The sequence below is a fragment of the Epargyreus clarus genome, unplaced genomic scaffold (assembly GCF_041222505.1).
Source record: "Epargyreus clarus isolate Ecla_fem2 unplaced genomic scaffold, WU_Ecla_fem_2.2 ptg000015l, whole genome shotgun sequence".
In the NCBI taxonomy this organism is placed as follows: domain Eukaryota; kingdom Metazoa; phylum Arthropoda; class Insecta; order Lepidoptera; family Hesperiidae; genus Epargyreus; species Epargyreus clarus.
In genome coordinates this window covers 1,849,210-1,865,155 of record NW_027332223.1, presented here as the reverse complement: position 1 = coordinate 1,865,155, position 15,946 = coordinate 1,849,210, and the positions used below count along the sequence as shown (strand labels likewise).

At 39.6% G+C, this 15,946-nt stretch overlaps 1 protein-coding gene across 1 annotated transcript; it reads left to right on the top strand.

Annotated features, from left to right (window-relative positions):
• The first annotated feature begins 263 nt into the window (after positions 1-263).
• MED15 (mediator complex subunit 15) lies at positions 264-13,976 on the top strand. The gene is made up of 11 exons (XM_073080232.1): positions 264-652; positions 1,348-1,487; positions 1,780-2,454; positions 7,214-7,381; positions 8,845-8,974; positions 9,418-9,593; positions 10,071-10,216; positions 10,700-10,821; positions 11,200-11,302; positions 11,621-11,844; positions 13,740-13,976. Exons 1-11 carry the CDS (start codon positions 567-569, stop codon positions 13,846-13,848), a joined length of 2,079 nt encoding a protein of 692 aa, XP_072936333.1. The 5' UTR covers positions 264-566; the 3' UTR covers positions 13,849-13,976.
• The last annotated feature ends 1,970 nt before the right edge of the window (positions 13,977-15,946 follow it).

The following is a 15,946-nucleotide window of genomic DNA, read 5'->3' as shown; positions in this document are numbered from 1 at the left end:
AAAATCGACCTTTGATCTATTCTGAGGCGAAGCAAGCGAAAAAAGTCGTCAGGACCAAACAATCACTGTAATACGTATCCGACAGCAAAAAATTGTCTATAACACATTTGTTCATATTCAATAAACTTCGAAAAAATCGAATTTCGATTTTGTAGGATGAAATATCAATTCACTGAATCGATCCATTACTGGAGATCGATAAGAAGAATCAATTGTTTTGATGCAAAAAATCGATTCTTCGATTAATCAATCTTAGATCGCCACCCACATCGCAGTGTCTGATTAGTGATTGTCTGTGTGTTGTGTCACTTAAATGACTTGAAAGCTCAAGCTTATAAGTCTGTGAAATTAAAATGAAATATAGTAAGACGAAGTGAATATTGATTAATTTTAAAGAGAGGCAAACAATAACAAAGTGTAATTAACTAAATTGTACAGCATTTTAAGTTGCATTTAAACTCCTATAATGTTTTGTGATTGATCTTGTTTCATAAAAATAGTGTATTGTATTATTACAAGAAATTATAACATTTTACAAGCGACGCTACAAGTGATAGTGTCTCACAATGGATAATCTGAAGCAGTTCAACACTATGGCGTCGGATGATAACTGGCAGACGCAGAGCTTTAGGCAAAGCGTCGTCGCTAAAATGTAAGTAATGGACGTCGATTTCTAACCAACTGCATAAAGAACAGTCATTATACCTGAAGCCGATCGCAATTGCGTTGTTATTTCTGAGGACTAAGATGAATAAATATCTGCATGTAGTCCACCTGATGGTTAATGGGAGCTGCCATCTGTAATCAACCCCAGTCACTACAGTGGATTGCTTTAAATCATATCACTTGTCCCACACCAGAACAGAACACAGAACGCACATTGTTATTAGGCAGAAATAGCTGTGGCACCAGAGAATCACATAATATATGGTGCTGCTCGTAAGAACAAAGATATGCCTTATATGTAAGTCAGCTGGCCTCCTGTGGCCTTTAACCAAAACACAAAAGGTGACCATTTAAGGGTTTAGAACGTGGTAGAATCCTTTGTGGATCAATTCTGGCAGCACCACTGCCACACCTATTTGTGTAATAGTAATGTTAAGCGCTGTTGTGTTCTGGTTTGAAGGTTGTGGTAAGGGATATACTTTTCCGAGGCATACCAGTTTAATCCTCAAGGGTAGTGGCTCATCTGTGGCTGACTTAAGGTAGGAATATCTTATCCTATCTGGGGTTGATCACAGATGTCTATGGGCGGCAGTAGTGACTTACCATCAGGTGGATTGCATGTTTGTCTGCTATTCTTATAGAAAAAAATTATATTACATGATATTACATCTCATTTTACAGTGAGGAAGTGATTCAAAGATCGGGGATGCAAGTTGCGAGGAACAGCAGTGAGATGGAGAACTATGTGTTTATGAAGGCTAACACCCGAGATGAGTATATGAACATGGTGGCGAAGCTCATACTCCATGTTAGAGAAATGTGTAAGTAACAGTTCATGAAAACACTTGTATTAATGTAGTAAAATTTTTTGGCTGTCTTATTGCTTTAAATTTTAATAATAAACACCAAATATTCCATTCCATAGTAAATTCTTGGCAATCCAGCCATATTTAACTGTAGTTGCAAAATGCCGGCACATATAAATATAAACTCTTAATCTTATCAATATGTGCATCCTCATAATATAATAAAAATATTTACATTATTTTACTTGTACAATCCAATATAATAAAAGATTATAGCATTTAAATATTTTTCTGTTGTTCTTTTTAGCCCAACCTAAACAAAATCAAGTTGCATCCAACATGCCACCTAATCAATCTGGGCCCAGTAATCAAGTTCAGCAGAGCCAACCGGGCCAAGCACCACAAGGACCCAATAATCAACCAGGCTTAGCCCCAGATCCCCTAAACGCGCTCCAAAACCTAGCCTCACAGGGCACAAGGAACCAGATGATGAACATGGGCCAAGGGCAAATGCAACAGCAGGGAGTGCATGGACCTAACCAAGGAATGGGAGGCATGCAGGGCCAAATGGGGCAACAAGGTCCCATAGTGTCTCAAGGAGGTCCCCAAAATCAAACAGCCACAAACTTACTCCAGACCTTGAATCAGAGACCACAATTGAACATGCAATTACAAAACAAACTGGGTGGTTCAATGGGGATGGTGCCAAACCAGGGTCAGATGGGCAGTGGACAGATGGGCAACCTGGGAGGCGGTATGGGTGGCATGGGAAACCCTATTGGGAGCCAACTGCAGAACCAGTTAGGTGGGCCTGGCATGCAGGGGCAGATGATGCCCAACATGTCCATGTCGAACTCCATGCAAGTACCGATGTCAGGGGCCAGCACCATTGTGGGGCAGATGCAGTGCAACCAGGTCGTGGGCGGCATGGGCGGGCAGATGGCGCCTAACAACATGCAGGGGCAGCTAGCTGGACAAATGGGTAATTTAAATATTAATCATTAATATGCATTCATCATCTGTTTTAATACTTTTATGTGATTTATTTTGTACATTGATTAAATATTTTTTTAAACCATTTTTTTATTATGCCATTAGAGTAATGTTTTTCGAGAGCATGTTTTATTGGTGTGCTCTATGACCCTAAGGTCATTAGCGCATTCTAATTAATGCAGTGTTATTGAATTTCTCTAACTTGTGAGAATGATAAAAATAGGGGATGGAAGGGAAAATTTTTACCATTAAAATATTGGTATCAAAATACATTTAAATAAACTACTTATTATAAAAACAAAAAAGCCGAGTGCTTAAAAAATGATAATAAAATTTACATTCTACAATAGAAATGAAAATACTATAAGGTGCTGCAGGTATCAAAACTACCTAAACTATGTCAGGTTTTTGTTTTCAAATTAATAATATGTTTTAGTGTATAACATTTTTAAATAGGACGTATTTACTGTCAATCATACTCATCAACAGATTATCCTCAATATCAAGTGGGCAATGTTAAACTCACTATCCGTAGAAAACGGAGGTATTCGGAGGACTATATTCCAACTGAATTGAGTGAGATAAGAAGACAAATGTCTGAAATGATGGAGATGGTAACAATGCTTGTTACTGCACAAAGCGAGTTCACAAACAAGATATCCGAAGACATACGCACTATAAAAGATGAAATAATTAATTTAAAAGCTACAACAGATAATCATGCTGAAGAAAGAAATATTCAATCGGAGTTGATTGCCCCTTCGAATATAAAAGTTGAAGGTCCAGATGAAGGCTTGGAATATGATAATTAGGGTATGTGTTGATCAATGTTAACGAATGATGGTGATGAAATGATGTCCACAAATGAAGACCAGAAGTATTATAGAAAATATTAAGCTGAAATTAAAAAAAACATTACTGTAGAAGCAAATACGTTAAAATGGCGAATCATTCCTGAGATTGACTCTTCGAACTCAGTGGAAAGAATTCAAATTGATATGAACGAGATTACTATAATTAAGAAAATTAATAATAAGTATCCTGAGCCTAAGAAGATATTGCGATTGGGTAAATAAAACGCTAAAAAGACTCGCATACAGGGAGAGACTTTTTAACTTTGTGTATGGTATACAATATGTAACTTTTACAGTATGTAGTTTATACATGGAATCTAAAATACACGATTTTAGACTAATATTATCGCGGAATTGAGACATTTTAAAATGTAACAAATATTAATTTCTTTTCGACCGAGTTGCATGGATCGTAAAATTAAAAAACGCGTATCGTAAGTAGAGTTACATTTTAAAATGATGTTAAAATCGCCAACTGTCTTTAGACGAACAATGTAATTGGAAAGCACATACAAGTTTCATATAACAGTTTACAAAAAGTTTAATCAATTTGTATACGTACTGCATCTCTTCTCTTAAACAGTTTTGTTAAGGCATAGATTAGTAAAGATACTTCGCCGCCTTGAAATTGAATGAAGCCACAAGCGGCTTATTATTGTAAGTTCTTTTTTTGAATTCTTGACAAATAAAAACATTTTTAGAGAAAATTTACGAATAAAGAACTAATACTGCGTAATTTACATAATAAATAAATAATTACTTCAAATATTTTAGGGATATTTTAGCACGGAGACGTGGCAAAACTTTTTTACGCAACTATTTCAATTCTCAAAACTGGGTACATTTTCTTGTTAGGAATGAGTAATCTTATGTGTTAAGGGCGTCCATTAAAACTGACAGCACGGCGCCTGGGAACCCCCGCGGAGGGCCGTCGCATGGAACACGCAATATGTATGGTCTACTTTTTAAGATACTATTTTATTGTATTACCAAAAAAACTTATTAACTGAGGCAATTGACAAATCGCTCACGAAAGTGTCAACAAATGACTGTTTCTGAAAATCAATCAATACAAGAAGGCGCAAAATTAATCATCCAGTTTTGTTTTTTGAATGACTTTCGTACTAAATAAAAAAGTGATTTTGCGCAAGACATGTAACTTTTTTGCTAATTAGAAAAGATGATATCTGTCAAGTGTCTTCCACCAGCGTTGACAAACAATTTGTACCCGTTTTATCATATTTTCCACTTTCCTTAAGATTTCCGCCGATAACACCTCGCGTTCAAATCGAATATTCTCCTTAAGAGCTTGATTATATCATATTTTCTAATTAGCGAACAAAAGTTACAGGTCCTGGTAAAGATTTGTATTAATCCACATATTTTTGTTATTCAGTACAAAAGTTATTCAAAAACAAAATTGGGTGATTAATTTTGCATAGGGTGTCAATGCAATGGTGCAATGGTGCAATGTCAGATGTTTGTATAGGGTGGCCTATACAAACATCTGCAATATCTGCAAATATCCGGATAACATTGAAGCCGCGCCAGTTTTAGCGGTCGCCCTAACGCAACTCACCCGGCGTACTTAGATTATCTATACATCTTCAATATTGCATTTTGAATTACTAATATTGTGTAGATTTAAATAGAGTCACATTAAAGAGCGGTCACCATGCCAGTCTGACGCGCAGAGGGTCCCGGGTTCGATCCCCGGCCAGACAGATTTCTAAATGATGAATTTAGATTTCTGTTTCTGGGTCTGGGTGTTTGTGTATTTGTCTCTGTGTGTGTCCATAGCGCCCACGATGCAGGGAATCCTAGTGTGGGGCTGTGAGTGTAGAAAGCATTTTAGTTTTACTTGCAATTCGTGATCTTGAAACGAATTACTTTAGCTACTATGTAAAAATACCAAACTCTTACTGATCATGTATTTTTATATAATAGGCAAAATTATGAAACTAGTCATTGTACATTTAAGCTAGTCACTGTACATTTTTTGATATATAAATAAATGAGACTTGCAAATAAATTCATGTTATTGTAATTTTAATGTTAAAACAACTTTAGTTATTGTGTTATAGTATATAGTACGTATAAAACTGCTAGTCCGCTCTGAATATAGAAATGAATCGCGTCGCCATAGCAAATTGTATGACTACACCTGCTCGCAACAACTTCAGAGCGGACTAGCAAAACTAGAAAAAACTAGAAAATCAAGATATGGAGAAAAAATTGCTGTAGATCAATTTTTGTCCGCTATATGTATATGTCTGAAAATCATGATGAAAATATTTGTATCAATCACAATTTCTGTAATATAATTAGTTAATAGAATCGTAACTCGTAAATGTTATTTCAATGTAAATCGCACGTAGTTTAAGCACATGTGCTTATAATTGTATCACAAACATATATTTGAATAAAAATGTATTAACATTTGTATCGATTTACATAATTTTTGTATTATTGATAATTACTGGCATTGTGACTTATAATCATTATTTATATCAGATGGAAATTCCATCTGTAACGTAAGAGATTTTGTAAAGGGCTGAGGGCAATATTTTTTGGGAGTATGTACATTGTATATACACAACAAGACATACGTATGTCCTATACTTTGGCATGCCCTCAAGCCCAAACGGCTTAACGGATTTTAAAACATGAGCTATCTTTGGAGTAAGCCAAATTGTCGGAGTAGGCTAGGCTAGAATTTTAAGCAGTCGGATTTTTGTTTTTATTATAAGTACTAGTTGTTGCCATATTTTTGTTACCATATGTTTTGTTACCAAAAATTATTATTTTAACGAAGAAATATTAATATTATTATTATTAGCATTGTTGCTCTATTTCCTTGTTATTATTCTTTTAGACTTAATGTTTTTTTTCTGTTAAATTAACTCGTGAAATATAGGATTAAGATTAATATTTATATTAGAATAATATATAAGGAATTTATATTTCATATAATCATTCTGATTACAAATATATTAAATGTATTATTTATTTTGATTTGTTTTGCATAAAACACTGACTCCCTCATCGAACCATTGTAGGTATGTATGTCTCTTATCTTATCAACTCAATTTACCCTTTGATTTGTTGTTATATACATCATAATGTGTTATTATCGATGAAACAAATTGTCTACTTTGTATTAATTTATCTAAACTACTTACATAGTAAACGTATTAACATGCTACATGACGACTTTGATAGCGCCATTTATATTCTGTTAAGTGCTTAAATATTTACACAGGAGGCCTGAGTTTTTCAGTACATAAATTTCAAATATAGAGCATCATCAACCCACTGGTGATGATAAGAATGTATCACAGTTTCCGTCAATGTCAAATGACTCGAATAGTTCCCAATTACGAGTTACGATGTAGTTATCATTTCCGCTATCACTCGAATAACACGCGTAGTTAAACTCCGATTTGAAGTTGGTAGAACCCTTTGTGGTTCGACTCTGGAGGGACCATCGCCACGTCTATATCTGGCTATTAACAAGTGTTTAAGCGCTGCTTTGTATTCCGGTTTGAAGCGTGTGGTAAGGGAGACATACTTATATCCGAAGTGTTCCAACTTAGTCCTCACACATCTGTGATTAACCTCACGTAGAATTCTAATCTTATATGAGGTAAGGCTTTTACCCAAGCACATCTAGTGCTTGGGTAAAAGCCTTACCATCGGATGGACTGCATGCTTGTCTGCTCTTCCTATATTAAAAAAAATCTGAGGCGTTCCAATTTAGTCCTGACAGATAGCAACAAATCTGATATCATATCTGAGATTGATTACAAATGTCCATGGGCCGCAGTAGTCTCTTAGGTGGAAGGCATGCTCGGTTACCACTCCAATAACGTGGCGCCACGCGTGATGTTCCAGTGGGCGGCATGGGCAACAGCCAGATGGTGAACATGAACATGCTGCACATGCAGCGCGGCAACAAGCCGGAGGGCGGCATGCTGGGCGCGGGCTACGCGGCGCGCGCGCCCCCGCCCAACCAGTTCCTGCGGCAGAGCCCCTCGCCCTCCGCCTCCTCGCCGAACATGGGTGAGTTGATAGGAAATTGTCCAATGCTTGCTATGGATAGATGGATGTAAAGTTTTCTAACATAGTAACATTTAATAACTACATATATTTTATAGTAAACGAAATTCTGAAACAATGTTATCAAAACTTCAATTTTTTTTTATATAATGCAATAATGGTCAGTTATCAACAAGCAGTTTTTAAATATAGTTTTTTTCAGTTATTCTTTAAAAATAATAAATAGTAAACTTGCAGTATACAGGGTTACTGATAATTCGATACATTCCCTTGGAGGGGTAAAAGTAGAGCTCATTTGCAATAGGTTTTGTCATTAAGTACCCTAGCCGATAGTGATTTGTTTTTGAGATATTCAAGTTTTTGTGTTTTTATTTCTAAGTACCGATTTCAGGCAAAAAATAAAATGCTCCTAAGTGAATGTCCTATTTTGATCCTATTTTTGTGCATAATCTTATACCTAACATCGCAACACTTCCTTAAAATGACAATACGCTGTAGTAGTACCCTTAAACTTTACGTTATGGAGGTCAATTTGCTAGAGTTCAATAAAAAAAAACATTTTTATTACCACTTCAGAGTGAATTTGCATATAAAGGATGTATGGAATGTGTCGTACAAATTATTAAAATAATAGCCCTATTTCACTAGCTATCCAAAGTGCTACGAAATATTACGGTATTTTTTTAATAAAAAAGTTATTAGCTAGAAACAACTACTCAGAACATCAGTAATTTTCGGATTCGCATACTGCACTAGAATCTTATTGTTCGCCACAGGTAAAGCACATTATTAGTGAAATAGGGCTATTATTTTAATAATTTGTACGACACATTCCATACATCCTTTATATGCAATATCACTCTGAAGTGGAAATAAAAATGGTTTTTTTTATTGAACTCTAGCAAATTGACCTCCATAACGTAAAGTTTAAGGGTACTACTACAGCGTATTGTCATTTTAAGGAAGTGTTGCGATGTTAGGTATAAGATTATGCACAAAAATAGGATCAAAATAGGACATTCACTTAGGAGCATTTTATTTTTTGCCTGAAATCGGTACTTAGAAATAAAAACACAAAAACTTGAATATCTCAAAAACAAATCACTATCGGCTAGGGTACTTAATGACAAAACCTATTGCAAATGAGCTCTACTTTTACCCCTCCAAGGGAATGTATCGAATTATCAGTAACCCTGTATATTGCACTATATTGAATATGAAACTACATAAGAGAAATCAATAAATATTTAATTCAGCCACTTAGACCATCATATCTTATGACTTGAGAATACTAATTAATTTCATAAATATCATAATAACATATTGCCATATCAAAGAAGTTGGAGTACATTTCACATTGAAAAATAAATAGGATACGTAAAAAACTTTATTCAAACCATTTCTTTAAAAAATAAGTACAATTTTATATTTATTATCTAAGCTTATTTGGTATATGGTGTCTCCAGGTGGCGGAGTGTTAGGTAGCGCGCTGGCGTCCCCAATGTCCTCGTTGGGAGCTCTGGGCGCGTGCCAGGGGGTGGGCAGCCCCTCGCCCTCGGCGCCGCCACATCTGCAGCATCATGTATCACAGCAACGGTAAGTAGCAAATGAATTAATTATTTTGGTGGATGGTTTTTGAGCTGTCTTAAAAAATAAAATTGCGTGAGAAGAGAAATCACAATAATAGGATTTATTTTGAATATTGTGTTTTAGTTTATATATAGTTAATTAGTCAATGGTCGCACTGATCGACTGATTCAGAATAATATTTTCTAAAAGGTGGAATATCGAACCTATTCAGAAATAAAATACAGTGCTTTCTACAGACATACTCCACACAAAAAATACGTTTATCAATCTATACGAGCTAGATTAAACAATTACTAAACAAAAAAATGTTACAAATTAATTTTCTGTCATAGCGCACCTAATGAAGTTTTGAATAAAATATGATATGCATGTATTAATATTTATCATAGTAATTAACGTTACGTCACACCATGTATATTCTTTATTCAACCATTAATTATTCCCCACAGCAGCGTGAACATGGGCATGGTAGCCTCGCCGTCATCATCACTGAACACGCCGGTGGGCGCGGGCGTGGCGTCCCCGGGCGGCGAGGAGGCGGCCTACAGGGAGAAGGTCAGGCAGCTCTCCAAGTACATCGAGCCCTTGCGGCGGATGGTGCACCGGATGGTCAGCGAGGGAGAGAGTGAGTTGTTGCGTTTTTTTTTTTATTATGATATCAAAAATAATTTTGATTATTTGAAAATAATTAATTCTAAAAGTAAAGAAAGAAGGCTACAAATGAATCACTGAAAATGTCCTAATTAGATGTTTTAAATTCTTATTACCTTCGGTTATGGATGATTAAAACTAATATTAACATCAGAGTCATTGTGTAGGATATTTTATATAGATAATATCTTTGTCTTTTGTTAAGCAACACGATAGTCACATAATTATGTATTTGTTTTACTTTTTATAAGCTTTGTTATGAGAGTTTTAATGAAGTAATAAATTACTTACAAATTTTCTCTTACAAGTGTATAAGTAATAAACATTAACAAAGTAAGTGAACAATAAATGTTGAAAAACTTATAAGCAATAGAATATTCCAGAAGTAAGTAATAAATTCTTATTATTGGTACTATGGAATCTTCACTTAACATTTTTTTTCATATTGCAGATGTTGAAAAACTGACGAAGATGAAGAATCTCCTGGACATCCTCTCGAACCCGAACAAGCGCATGCCGCTGGAGACGCTCATCAAGTGCGAGGTGGTGCTGGAGAAGCTGGACTTCAAGCGCAGCGAGGGATTCCCGCCCGGGAAAGTATGATGATCACTTTTCTAACCGCACGACTAAAGGCAGGAACCCTTTGTAGCAAGGGATCATTGTTAAGCCATAATTTATTACTCCCGTCCACAATGCTATTCCCATTAACAAAGGAATAGTTTTTTTGTAATCATATTAATTGAGGACTCGCGCACAGTGGTCATACATATTTTTATACATATTTATCCTATTTAGAGGATGATTTTTAGAAAAACAACTTTTTTTAAACTAATGGGATGCTTTAAAAGTTTAAATTGTGCATTTTATTGTAAGTCATACAGATCATAAAAAATAGATGAAATAACACAGATCATACATTGACTTGTTTCACAAGGTGTGGAATTAGTTATTGCCGGACCTTTCTTTCCAGGCGAAATAGTATCTTTTAGAAATAACTAATAATTGATTCCTTAATTCGGTGATATATAGAAAAGGTTGAGAACCTCTGCACTTAGTAATATTTTTTGGTGATTGCTTCAGGAGCAGATCTTCAACCCGCTATTAGAAGTTGTGAACATCTGCCTGCAGTCGCCGCTGGCTAACCACACACTCAAGCGCACCTTCGGCACCGCCCTCGACGCTCTCAACGGGCCCGAGATCAAGTAAGTGATTGCATTTAATTTAGATATTTTAAATAAAAAAATATCAGAAAAGGATAGTTGGCAGTATTACCAGAGATTTTGTGGTGTACTACCCACCATTTGTATATTAATATGTATTAACAACTACCCGCTATTTGTATAATACGCTGGTTGACTCGAGTCAGTCTTACTTCGGTAGCGGCGAGAAACGGACGTGCCTCAAGCATACGAACCACGATTATTTTTGTTGTTGTTGTATTGTTCCAACTACTGTGGTCGAATCTCAAAACAACAGATACAAAATTTACAGTTCCTGATAAACCAAATTAAATTATTGACAAAAATAAAAATGTGTCAAGTTAAAGAAGCCGCCACATAGACTCTATCTTTTCTTTTCAGGAATCTTCCACTACCGGCGAAAGTACCGAAAATAGATGATTCCGGATTGGAGATTCCTGATGTGTTGCAAGGTGAAATAGCCAGATTGGATTCCAGGTTTAAGGTAATAATTACTCTATTTTTTCACTGTGTTGTTGCAACGCATGCGCTGTGACTTAATTACCGACTGGTATCATGACAACGCTGCTAGTAAACTTTGATATTATTTTTAAGAGTACACTGTATCATTTCTTTTAGCCAACCTATACGCGTATGAATTATAGACTAATCCTTCTCATTCCGAGAGGAGACCCATACCCAACAGTGAGACAGTAATGGGTTCACGACATGGACGTTGTTATTTCCTGTCAGATGGATTGCATTGTTTGAGCTCCGAATGCTTTTATGATCTCATAACTTTACCAATAAATGAAATTTCTAGGTGTCGTTGGAGACGATGCAGCTGCCGGGCGGTTCTGACGGCTGCATCTCGCTGGTGGCGCAGCTGGACGACGTGCGCTTGCCGTGCGTGCCCGGCGTGCACGTGGCGGTGCCGCGCGACTACCCGCGCGGCGCGCCGTCCCGCCGCCGCCCCAAGCTCAAGCACGACGCGCCGGACTCCTTCCTCGCGCGGGTCGAGCGCGCCATGGACGCGCGCTGCGCCAGGTCAGTGCCGCGCCACGTGCGCCACGTGTGCCGGCGTGCACGTGGCGGTGCCGCGCGACTACCCGCGCGGCGCGCCGTCCCGCCGCCGCCCCAAGCTCAAGCACGACGCGCCGGACTCCTTCCTCGCGCGGGTCGAGCGCGCCATGGACGCGCGCTGCGCCAGGTCAGTGCCGCGCCACGTGCGCCACGTGTGCCGGCGTGCACGTGGCGGTGCCGCGCGACTACCCGCGCGGCGCGCCGTCCCGCCGCCGCCCCAAGCTCAAGCACGACGCGCCGGACTCCTTCCTCGCGCGGGTCGAGCGCGCCATGGACGCGCGCTGCGCCAGGTCAGTGCCGCGCCACGTGCGCCACGTGTGCCGGCGTGCACGTGGCGGTGCCGCGCGACTACCCGCGCGGCGCGCCGTCCCGCCGCCGCCCCAAGCTCAAGCACGACGCGCCGGACTCCTTCCTCGCGCGGGTCGAGCGCGCCATGGACGCGCGCTGCGCCAGGTCAGTGCCGCGCCACGTGCGCCACGTGTGCCGGCGTGCACGTGGCGGTGCCGCGCGACTACCCGCGCGGCGCGCCGTCCCGCCGCCGCCCCAAGCTCAAGCACGACGCGCCGGACTCCTTCCTCGCGCGGGTCGAGCGCGCCATGGACGCGCGCTGCGCCAGGTCAGTGCCGCGCCACGTGCGCCACGTGTGCCGGCGTGCACGTGGCGGTGCCGCGCGACTACCCGCGCGGCGCGCCGTCCCGCCGCCGCCCCAAGCTCAAGCACGACGCGCCGGACTCCTTCCTCGCGCGGGTCGAGCGCGCCATGGACGCGCGCTGCGCCAGGTCAGTGCCGCGCCACGTGCGCCACGTGTGCCGGCGTGCACGTGGCGGTGCCGCGCGACTACCCGCGCGGCGCGCCGTCCCGCCGCCGCCCCAAGCTCAAGCACGACGCGCCGGACTCCTTCCTCGCGCGGGTCGAGCGCGCCATGGACGCGCGCTGCGCCAGGTCAGTGCCGCGCCACGTGCGCCACGTGTGCCGGCGTGCACGTGGCGGTGCCGCGCGACTACCCGCGCGGCGCGCCGTCCCGCCGCCGCCCCAAGCTCAAGCACGACGCGCCGGACTCCTTCCTCGCGCGGGTCGAGCGCGCCATGGACGCGCGCTGCGCCAGGTCAGTGCCGCGCCACGTGCGCCACGTGTGCCGGCGTGCACGTGGCGGTGCCGCGCGACTACCCGCGCGGCGCGCCGTCCCGCCGCCGCCCCAAGCTCAAGCACGACGCGCCGGACTCCTTCCTCGCGCGGGTCGAGCGCGCCATGGACGCGCGCTGCGCCAGGTCAGTGCCGCGCCACGTGCGCCACGTGTGCCGGCGTGCACGTGGCGGTGCCGCGCGACTACCCGCGCGGCGCGCCGTCCCGCCGCCGCCCCAAGCTCAAGCACGACGCGCCGGACTCCTTCCTCGCGCGGGTCGAGCGCGCCATGGACGCGCGCTGCGCCAGGTCAGTGCCGCGCCACGTGCGCCACGTGCGCCACGTGTGCCGGCTGCACGTGATGTCACGGCACACTTGAAAGTTGGTAGATCTGTTTCGACACAACGCGATTGTGACAACAGGTACATAACACATTGTTTTGTTTGTCTTCCATACGAAAATCAACGTGTCATGGACACCCAGTGCATCAGGTTAGTCCTTACATATGTAGTAATTTCCCGCAACTCGCCAAAAGATGGCGCTACAAGATTCTGAATGACACAAGTGCATATTTCTTAAGTCATTTACAAAATATGTTTACAATAAGTACCATTTACCTTACTCACTGAAAGATAGAACCAGTCAAATCTTAACATTTAAAAGTAATAGATATGAACAGTTTTTGCTTAGCAACTGATTAGCAATTTCTTATATCAAAATTAAAATCTCTTTCACAGGTTACCCAAGTCCTGCTCGGTCGGTCAGCTGTTAGACGCGTGGGAGATGAGCGTGCGCCAGGCCTGCACGCCCGCCACGTACAACGCGGTGCCGGCCCTAGGACTGTAAATATACTAGAATGTACATACACCAAACTTTATTGCCGCACACAGAATTAGAAGTTCCTCTATTCCTCGGGTCACTTCTGTCCCACTATGCTCTTTATTACAGGATAGAAACGAATTGTGACATAAATATATGCCTTGAAAGGTAAATATTTACGATCCATATTGTTGTGTAATACTGGATGTAATATACGTATTGCGTATATTGACGTCACAATACGATAAATATGCGTCATATTAAACCGAAAAGATTTGCGTGGATGCGACGCTTTTTCAATGGTAATAAAGTTTGGTATCATGTATAATACTAGTAGATAGATAGGTAGCTGTTGCAGTAGATAGGTTATTGCGCTGGGTTTCAGCTATCCACAGGGTTTAAATTCATCTAATTGACCACTGTTAGGATTGTAGTACTGTTTTATTCTAGTACAGTAGTATGTATGTATGTATGTAGTATGTATGATAACTGTATATCAAATAGCATACACATTTTAATTGTTAAATGCATAATGATGATGATTTTTTTATAATGTATTATTTTATTCCTATGATTTTGTTAGATAGTAATCTGTCGTGCAGTTTACGCTGCACAAGCGCAACCGACGTAGTAATCTCTGAATACTATACTATATACAGTAGTTACTGTTTAATTGATCTCAAATTGTATGGAGTCTTAAGAAAAATTACAATAATTATAAGTAACGAATAAATTTAATTTTGGATCCTTATGCAATGCTTTTAAAATTTTAAATTATTAATAAATTCCGATATAATTAGTTATTAGGTTATTACAATTATATTTTTACAATATTTATAGGTTTTATGAATAATTCTTAGTTACCCGTGTTACTACAATGTTTTATACTTTGTACTGTTTAATATTGTTGATATTCGTAAAATGTGAACCTCTGAATGAAATGTTTTTTAATAATAAATTGATGGGATTATATAACATTTTTCATTTACTTATTAAATACAGGGTGAATTTTTAAATCGGGCCTTCAGGGCCAAATCCGAAACTATAAGGATTAGCGAAAAATGCTGAAAGGAGTTACAAGGCCGATTTTTATATAAACTAAAACTGCATCATTACTTTTTTAAAATAACTTTTTCCCTAGCCGGGAATTGAACGAGCTCATTTTGAAAAAAAAATGCACCCTCTATATTATTCCACTATCGGATAGTGTTGCTTATAAGGATCAAAATCTGGAAAGTAATGATAAATGACAAACTAAAGGAAAAGCCTCAATTTGAAGAAAATACACATTTTTTTATATTAATTTGGCAGTTAAGTTCCCGCCATTCATCAATTTAAATATTTCGTGTATTAACATTTTTTTTGGCTCAATGTTTCTAATCATTCGAAATGTACGTTTTGTTTCTCAATAATTTATATTTTTATGTCCGACTTAGCTATGGGTGGAGTTTCGTTTAATACAGATGTAAAGTTGACAATTTGCAAGAATTACTTTTTAGAGTCAAATCCGAGTGATTACTAAAATAAGAGATATAGAAAATCATATTTAACGTTGAAACGAAGTTGTAAACAACAAACAATAAGAATTTACTATTTAATCAGTTATCTATTTTCATTAAAAAATAAATCCTAAAACTTATTTGGTGGTAACTATTACTTCCTCATACTAAGCCGTATGTCATAGTCATAACATCGAATAATTAGTTGATTAACCAACAAATTCTTGAATGGTATGACTTATGTATGTTCTAAAGAATTATACATAAATCATTTGTTATGTATAATCCTTAAGGATTAGTATGCCAATGTATGGAAAAATACGTATTTTCTTCAAAATTTTCCTTTTCCTTTAATTTGTCACATAACATTACTTCCCAGAATTTGATCCTTATAAGCGACACTATAAGATAGTGGAATAATATAGAGGTGTAATTTTTTTCAAAATGAACTCGTTCGATTCCCGGCTAAGGAAAAAAATATTTTAAAAAACTAATGTTGCAGTTTTAGTTTTTATCAAAATCGGCCTCGTAACTCCTTTCAGCATTTTTCGCTAATCCTTATAGTTTCGGATTTGGCCCTGAAGGCCCGTTTTAAAAATTCACCCTGTATAACATTACCTAACATT

What these genes read in the sequence shown, in the direction of transcription:
- MED15 (XM_073080232.1), top strand. Translation starts at nt 567, where the DNA reads ATGGATAATCTGAAGCAGTTCAACACTATGGCGTCGGATGATAACTGG. An exon ending in CTCAACGGGCCCGAGATCAA is followed by an intron (nt 10,822 to 11,199) that starts GTAAGTGATTGC and finishes TTTTCTTTTCAG; the next exon opens with GAATCTTCCACTACCGGCGA. An exon ending in GATTGGATTCCAGGTTTAAG is followed by an intron (nt 11,303 to 11,620) that starts GTAATAATTACT and finishes TGAAATTTCTAG; the next exon opens with GTGTCGTTGGAGACGATGCA.